Source organism: Physeter macrocephalus, chromosome 17, assembly GCF_002837175.3.
Source record: "Physeter macrocephalus isolate SW-GA chromosome 17, ASM283717v5, whole genome shotgun sequence".
Lineage (NCBI taxonomy): Eukaryota > Metazoa > Chordata > Mammalia > Artiodactyla > Physeteridae > Physeter > Physeter macrocephalus.
The window spans coordinates 42,232,631-42,241,275 of NC_041230.1; the positions used below are offsets into that span (position 1 = coordinate 42,232,631).

An 8,645-nucleotide genomic window follows, 5' to 3' on the forward strand; every position below is an offset into this window, starting at 1 on the left:
AGGGCCCAGGTGGGCGGGGCCAGCGTGTCCCGGACAGGTTGGCCCCGCCCCATCCCACGCCTCCACGCTCGAGGGGGCGGGGCCAAAGGCTGCTCCGTCTGTGCGCGCAGTTGCCATAGCAGCCTTGGGAAGGGAGGGTGGAGCTTTCCAGCTTCTGCACCCGCGGAGAAACGAAACCTAGGGAGCCGAGGTCTCGGCGCTGCGAGAGTCGCTGGCGTGCGTAACGTTGACGTGTGACGCCAGCCGGGCCTTGAGGCGCATGCGCAGAGCGTGTGTCAGGGCTTTCGGGCCGTCGTCTGCCTACTTTCGGCGGCGGCGCGCTCTGGAGGAGTGCTTTTGTTCCGCCTGTCCTGCCCCACCAGAGTAAAGAGGGCGGGTTCCTGCCTCCCTCCTGGCCTCCCGGCGCGCCACCTCCCTTCCCTGTGTCGGGGGCACAGAAGGCCTGAAGGAGCGACGCTCCCGGAAATCATCCCCACGAGCGGAAGTGGAGAATGCCCTCCTCGAGTGAGGAGAGGGAGTGAAGCGCAGCCTCTCTAGACTCTGGGGGCTGAGGTGGGCGTGAGCGAAGGTAATCCAGTCCCTGGTTCCGAGCCCGGGTCCTCCTTCGACTTTCCAGTGGGTTAGGCAGGGGCTGGAACTGAAGTTCCTCCGGGTCAGGGACCGGGCCGCTCGAATGGAGCTTGGGACTCACTTCCACCAGAGGAAACTAGGTCTTGGGTGCTCCTCGCCCAAAGTAAAGCGCTGGATACACACTAGGCATTATTTTCACCGTTGCTAGGAGGAGAGGAGGAGGAGTTGGCGGAAACATTTCTAAAACTCTTTCGTTTAAGTGTTGGTTGGAGGACTAACAATTGTATATGAGGTCTTGCGGGTTTTGTGTTAGGCCGGCGAATTTTGCGGGTATTCCCTTCGTGGCTTTGAGCAGGGGGTCTACATGACTTCCTACTCGACTCTGCAAAACAATAATGGTAATACTGACCCTCGTAGCAGAATTATGATGCCACAAAGCTCTTTGGCGTGCTTAATGAGAGGGACAGAGGAACACATACTGGAAACTTTTCCCTTATATCCTGTAAACCACAAGCATTTTTGTTGTTGTTATGCATTGCCGTGCTAGAGTGACGTTGAAGTGCATTGTTAAGACATTCAGAACCTAATCGGAGGAGTGCCTTTTGTGCTGATCTGATATCCCTTCAATTATTCGATAAATACTTATTGAGTGCTTACTGTGTACTGAGTGCTTACTGTTCTGACTTCTTGGGATGATAAGTGAGTAAAGAAAACAAAGATCCCTGCCATGTGGAGCTTAGGTTGTAGTTTTGGGGAGACAGTAAACAGTAAACATGAATAAGTAAATTATGTGTTAGAAGGAAAAGAGTGCCATGGAAAAAAGAAAAAAAAATACAGCAAGGTTTTTATCTTTACTTTACCATTGGTAATGCAAGATGCAATTTTAAATTAGGATGTCAGGGTAGGCTTCACAGAGAAAGTGACACTTGAGTAAATTCTTGAAGGAGGTAGGGGAAGTAACTATGCAGATATCTGAGGGCAGAGCATTCTAGGCGAGGGACTAACTCCTGCATAGACTTTCCCCTTGCAGTGTGTCTGAGGTCTTCCCTGAACAGCAAGAGAGCCTGTGTGGCTGGAGCACAATTAGTAAGAGGGGTAGTGCTAGAAAATTAGGTTAGAGACGGAGTGGGGGTGGAGGACAGACATCTTCAAGGGCCTTGTAAGCTACTGTAAAGACTTTGGCCCTTACTTTGAGATGGGGAGCCACTCCAGCCCAGTTTTGAGCAGAGCAGGGATACAATCTAACTTAGGTCTTACAAAGTTACCGTGGTGGGTATGTTTCAGAATAGAATGTAGGAGGCAAGGGTAGAAGCAAAGAGACCAGTGAGAAGGCTGTGGGAGTAATCCAGGAGAGAGTTGACAGTGTCTACAATCAGGAGGCTGATAGCTGGAGGTGGGTGAGAAGCAGTTGGATTCTGGGAATTTGATAGTAGGAAACAGTGTTTGGATAATTTGTGGATTATTGACCTGAACATTATTCAATACAATATACAATTTATATATAAATATATAATATATAATTTTGGTCTGTGTTCCACAGGTATAGTCGGGAAGAACAATGGAGTGTTTGAATCACTTTAGTTGTTTTCCTGTGAAAATAATTACCTATTAGCTTAAGTAAGATTTCAGAGCTTACCTACAACCATTCATTAGTATGTGAAGTTAATGACTAAAATCAGACTTTTTCCAAAATAGAATATAGTTGAAATCTAAAAGTTGTAGTTTCCAGTTAGCAAAGTGTGAATTAGGACAGAATAACTTGTTGTAGTAAACTTTCATTTACTTTTACTTAGGATTTTAGTGAATGCCTCCTTTTTGCCATCTTTCAGAAGTTTGTCTAAATATAGCTTCTAACAGTTAAAGAAAAATCTAAGGTAAGAAAAATATGTTAATGGGTAACTGTGATTATTATCCGCAATTTTTGTGCAATGTGTAAATATATGGTGGCAAACAGAAATGGCTAAGAAGATACTTGTTACTTTAAGAAGTTTACAAGCTAGTAGAATAGACAGACTTGTAAATAATTTAAATAAAATGTAGAAGGAGGAAAAAAGTGTGTTAAGAGAAGAGTACAAATGCTAATAGAATACAGTCTTCTGGCTGTTATTGTGTTTATTGTATTGCTCGCTCACCTTTATCTCCCATTTTAATCTTCAGACTGGTGTAGAATGTATTGAATATGCTAAGTAAATGCAGTAGTCATGAACTGAAGCACCTGTTGATTAACATTGTGCCAACAAGTACCATGTAATACTCATTGCTGTATCTGCTGGAATTTAGAACTTTTCCAACACTATGCCATTAAGCCTTGCTTCTTTCTCTTGTACCCCTATCCCTTTCCATTGGACAGATGTTTTTGGTTTCTTAGGCAGTGTTAGAACACAGAATGTAGGGTTACTATTTGTAATTTGTATATTCATTAAGGATATTTCTTCAGTTTAAAATTATTCTATTAAAGTGTATTAAGTTTTTGTGACAAAAGAATAATATTTTATAATACAAGCATGGAGCTGTCTGACCAACCATATAAAGCAGGAAGTAGTTTAGAGACATGCCAGGGTGAACTATAGGTCACTTTCAACATTGATCAGGAGGCTAACCTATCAGGTACACGACAGTTGACAAGCAGTATGGTGATGAGTGTTTGCTGGTAGCCTGTAAAGGCGATTTGGTACCACCAAAGTGTGTGATTTAGCAAGAGAGGGAGATCTGGACAGAGGACATATTTGGCAATCTTCGTAGGTGAGTAAGTGGGTGGTGGCAGAGAGGTCTGGTAACAGAACCAGTGCTGGGTTCAGGTGCAGGAACCTCTCCTGGAAGGAAGTGAGATTTGGGGGGAGCTAAAAAAAAGCTTAAAGTCACTTGTTAGAGTTTGATCAAAGGTCATGTTCAGGGATGAATCTTAGTCTAAGTAAGTGTTTGGGGCCCTGTGGGCAGTGTCTCAGTGATGGGTAGAGAAGAACTTTGGAGAGGAGGTAGGTGCGTTCCTTTGGTAATAAGAGCTGCCATTCACTGATGAATATTCTTTGGTATATGCTTTTTATATGCTAGCATGTTTTATCCTCATCTAAAAAAAAATGATACCTCAATTTTTAACATAAGAAACTGAGATGTAGAGTTATTTGCCCACAGCCACTTACTAAGCTGTAAATGGCAGTGCTGGGATTTGAGCTCAGGTCTATCGGATAGCAAAGCCTTTATTCTTTATTCCAGATTGCCTCATCATGTAATGAATTGTGCTGACATCAGTCTTCCCATTTTTTGTGGGTTGTCATGATTGTGATCCAGTTTGCTGTGGATGAGATTTCACTCACTAATAAATTTGATTCATTTAATTGTGTGTTTTCTTTTTCTAGATTTTAATTTAATTTGAAAATGAGTAAGTGCAGAAAGCTACCACTGGGTTCAAGTCCTGAGACATTCAGCCCAGATGTTCTTGCTGATATTTTTGAACTCTTTGCCAAGAACTTTTCTTATGGCAAGCCACTTAATAATGAGTGGCAGTTACCAGATTCCAGTGAGATTTTCACCTGTGACCACACGGAATTCAATGTGTTTCTTGATTTGAAGAACTCCCTAAATGAAGTAAAAAACCTACTGAGTGATAAGAAATTGGATGAGTGGCATGAGCACACGGCTTTCACTAATAAAGCTGGGAAAATAATTTCTCATGTGAGAAAATCTGTGAACGCTGAACTTTGTACTCAAGCATGGTGTAAGTTTCATGAAATTTTATGTAGCTTTCCACTTATTCCACAGGAAGCTTTTCAGAATGGAAAACTGAATTCTCTACACCTTTGTGAAGCTCCTGGAGCTTTTATAGCTAGTCTCAATCACTACTTAAAGTCCCATCGATTCCCCTGTGATTGGAGTTGGGTGGCTAATACTTTGAATCCATACCATGAAGCAAATGACAATCTTATGATGATTATGGATGACCGGCTTATTGCAAATACCTTGCATTGCTGGTACTTTGGTCCAGATAACACCGGCGATATCATGACCTTGAAATATCTGACTGGACTTCAGAATTTCATAAGCAGCACGGCTCCCGTTCACTTGATCACTGCAGATGGAAGTTTTGATTGCCAAGGAAACCCAGGTGAACAAGAAGCTTTAGTCTCTTCTTTGCATTACTGTGAAGCTGTCACTGCTCTGATGACTCTTGGAAGTGGTGGCTCTTTTGTTCTGAAGATGTTTACTTTGTTTGAACATTGTTCCATAAACCTGATGTACCTGCTAAACTGTTCTTTTGACAAAGTCCATGTTTTCAAACCTGCTACCAGCAAGGCAGGAAACTCAGAAGTCTATGTGGTATGTCTCTATTATAAGGGAAGAGAGGCAATCTATCCTCTTTTATCTAAGATGGTGCTGAATTTTGGGCCTGAAATGACCAGGAAAGCTCTCTTTCCCCATCACGTGATTCCCGAATCTTTTCTTAAAAGACATGAAGAATGTTGTGTGTTCTTTCATAAATACCAGCTAGAGACTATTTCTGAGAACATTCGTCTGTTTGAGTGCATGGGAAAAGGGGAACAAGCAAAGCTGAATAGTTTAAGGGACTACGCTGTTCAGTATTTCATGCAAAAGTTTCAATTGAAGCCTCTTTCCAGAAATAATTGGCTAGTGAAAAAATCTAATATTGGTTGTAGTACAAATACAAAATGGTTTGGGCAGAGGAACAGATATTTTAAAACCTACAATGAAAGGAAAATGCTGGAAACCCTTTCATGGAAAGATAAGGTGGCCAAAGGGTACTTTAATAGTTGGGCTGAAGAACATGCTGCATATCATCCTGGGCAAAGTGCTCTATTAGAAGGGACAGCTTCCAATCTTGAGTGTCACTTATGGCAGATTTTACAGGGAAAGAAACTGCCAAGGGTAAACTGTTCTCCTTTTTGTGATGGTGAAATTTTAAAGGCTCTTAATGAAGCAATTGAAAAGTCATTGGGAGGAGCCTTGAATTTGGATTCCGAGTTTAGGCCAAAACAGCAGTACTGTTGTTCTTGTCACGTTTTTTCTGAAGAAATGGTATTTTCTGAGTTGTTTAGCCTTACAAAATGCCTTCAGGATGAGCAGGATGTAGAACCCAGCAACCAAGTAAAGTGCCTGCTTGTGGGTTTTCCAGCTCTCCAACATGTCAAAATACATATACCATTGGAAGTTCAACTCTTGGAATCAGCTGAACTCATGACTTTTAGCTGTTCATTGCTTCATGATGGAGACCCAGCTTACCAGCAGTTATTTTTGGACTGCCTTCTACATTCATTGCAGCAGCTTCATACAGGAGATATTATGATTTTGCCTGTACTTTCTTGTTTTACAAGATTTATGGCTGGTTTGATCTTCGTACTCCACAGCTGTTTTAGATTCATCACGTTTTCTTGTCCCACATCTTCCGAGCCCCTGAAGACTTGTGCAGTCCTGCTTTGTGTTGGTTATCAAGACCTTCCAAACCCAGTTTTCCAGTATCTGCAGAATGTGAATGAATTGTTGAGTGCTTTGGTTAACTCTGATGCACCCCAGCAGGTTTTACAGTTTGTGCCAATGGAGGTGCTCCTTAAGGGCACACTACTTGATTTTTTGTGGGATTTGAATGCTACCATTGCTAAAAGGCATTTGCATTTGATTATTCAAGGAGAGAGAGAAGAAATCAGCAGCAGCCTTCAGTTATGAAGTTGAACTTGTCCTTTCTGAGATTTAACTTCATGACTTCTTGCAGTTTCCGTTGGTATTGCATCCCTTTGCTATTAATTTAAAACCTTTTATTTTGAGGAGAGGCCAACTTTTGCATCATTTAAAGTTTCATTTTTTCTGGAAAGCCATCAGCTAGTTCTGACCTCTAGGGTATATACACTCACAGACATAGAGTTTTCTATGTGGTAGAATATATGCAGTGATGATATTCAACCTCAAACATGAGAAGTGTGTATGAGCTTGGGTGGACACGCCCATGCTTGCATATGCAGTTTATGCAGTTGGTCTTATTTATCTGCTTAAGATTTGTACCTGTGTGCCTTCATTCAGATTAGATTTTTTTCCAACTAATTTTCTCTCAGTGGCTAATACTGTTAATGAATTGATAGAGGTCTTTGATGAAAGGAGGTGAGCCACTGCTCAGCAACACTGATTTCCTTTAATACTGACCATGTCAGTTATGGATATGTGGAATTCATCATGCCAGACATCTTGATACATGCCATTCATTGCCTTTAGGCCATCAATCCAGTTTGCTTCTGTGGTCCAAATGAAGCTACTGTGCTGTTTTATAAATATTTGACTGAACCACAACCATCTAACTAGAAAGGATATAAAGACAGCTTCGAGCCAAAGATCATGTTTAAAAAAATGAAAAACTGGGGCTTCCCTGGTGGCGCAGTGGTTGAGAGTCCGTCTGCCGATGCAGGGGACACGGGTTCATGCCCCGGTCCGGGAAGAGCCCACATACCGCGGAGTGGCTGGGTCCGTGAGCCATGGCCGCTGAGCCTGTGCATCCGGAGCCTGTGCTCCGCAACGGGAGAGGCCACAACAGTGAGAGGCCCGCGTACCGCAAAAAAAAAAGAAAAGTTACTGTGTCTAAAGCACTCCTATATGAGTGAAAAGTTTCACTTAGCAATGGTGTGTAATTTTTAACTTCTGGGAAATAATCTGTGAACAAAAAGATTTTTTTAAATTGCAAGGTAATGTTTATGGTCTCATAATGCGGACATGTGAATGTGATGAATGTAGTGAGTACTGAAGAGAAATTTTAACACTTTCAGAATGATGGTATAACATTAAAAATTTTTAAATTTTCATTCTTTTTTTCAGTATGAAAGTAGCACTTTACAGGAAGATTAACCATGAGATCGTTACTTTATCAATTACGTTTGATTTCTTTTGAATTACATGTATTTGTCAGTATAAATGGGCTATTCTCGCCAAATGAATTAAGCAGATCTTTGTTACTTTGAAATTCTGCAAAGTGAAGAGTATGTGTATTGTCACGTGCATTTTAGACATTTTTGTTAGTTATATGAAAAGTAAATATATTCTTTGATGTATTTGGTTGACAAATGTTAATCTGAATTTTTTCATGTCCTTTGCTATTTTGAGTTCCATTATAGATTTATGAATAAAGTCATTAGCAGAGAGATTTTGTGTTCATTTTTTTAAAGAGAATCATGGGGGAAGTTAAAAATATAACTTGGAAACATTTTTTTTAAAGGAAGGTTTGAATGAGAGTTAATGTTCCTTCATTTCCTCTGATTTGTATTCATTAAAATTTAGTTCTTAATATTGCAATATTTATAGAAGCTCTGCTTCAGGAAAGAAATTGAATACTTGAGGGAGGAAGAGGGTAGATTTACTTCTTGTCAGGGAGGGTGTGGAGTACTAGAGGTAGATTTCTGAAAGAAATGTGATTTTCTTCTTGTGACTTTATGGATGCTTTTATAGTTGTATAATGGTAGAAGTCTGATAGAAAAATTGGTTACCAAGAGAGAATTAAAAACCACTCTTGGGAAACCATTTTGCAGTTAATAGTCTTTATGCCTTGGTTGATTTGGTCCAGTACAATGACTCAGTTTGTTTTTACTTGTTTTAACTATTTGCTTAGAATGAAGTTGAAAGCCTAGGTCCAGGTTCTGGTACTAACACTTTCTTTTAAGCCCCTCAAATAAGTATTGAATGCTTAGTTGTTTTTAACATTAGCCTGTGTTGGAATATGTAACATACCTGGTGTATGTTAGAGTGTATTTTGGTTTTTAATCCAGTATTTGGGATCAGTTGCTGTTCATCTGGTTTATTGGATTCACATTTGCTCTAGAGGTGAGATACAACTTGAGGAAGGTTCATATTGAACCGGATGTAGCTGACGGGTACCAATGATTTATAAGAATTTCTCCTTAAGAAAAAGGGAAGGAAAAATGCTGTCTGAAAAATGAATAAAAAAATAGAGGACCATAAGATGAGAGATGATTTGTATAGTTTATCAAGTTAGTTACTGTTCTTAAAAAATTCTTTTTAGTAGATTTTGAGATTTTTAACTTAATTGTGATGCTGTTTATTTATTTATGGCTGCGTTGGGTCTTGGT

General features: G+C 40.5%; 1 protein-coding gene across 2 annotated transcripts; it reads left to right on the forward strand.

The window, feature by feature from the left end:
- Positions 1-265: 265 nt before the first annotated feature.
- CMTR2 (cap methyltransferase 2) lies at positions 266-7,671 on the forward strand. Of its 2 annotated transcripts, XM_007112065.4 has the most exons (3): positions 266-568; positions 2,364-2,444; positions 3,927-7,671. In XM_007112065.4, exon 3 carries the CDS (start codon positions 3,946-3,948, stop codon positions 6,244-6,246), a length of 2,301 nt encoding a protein of 766 aa, XP_007112127.1. In that variant the 5' UTR covers positions 266-568; positions 2,364-2,444; positions 3,927-3,945; the 3' UTR covers positions 6,247-7,671. The 2 variants fall into 2 exon arrangements, with proteins under 2 accessions (XP_007112127.1, XP_007112128.1); XM_007112066.4 differs by lacking the exon at positions 2,364-2,444.
- The last annotated feature ends 974 nt before the right edge of the window (positions 7,672-8,645 follow it).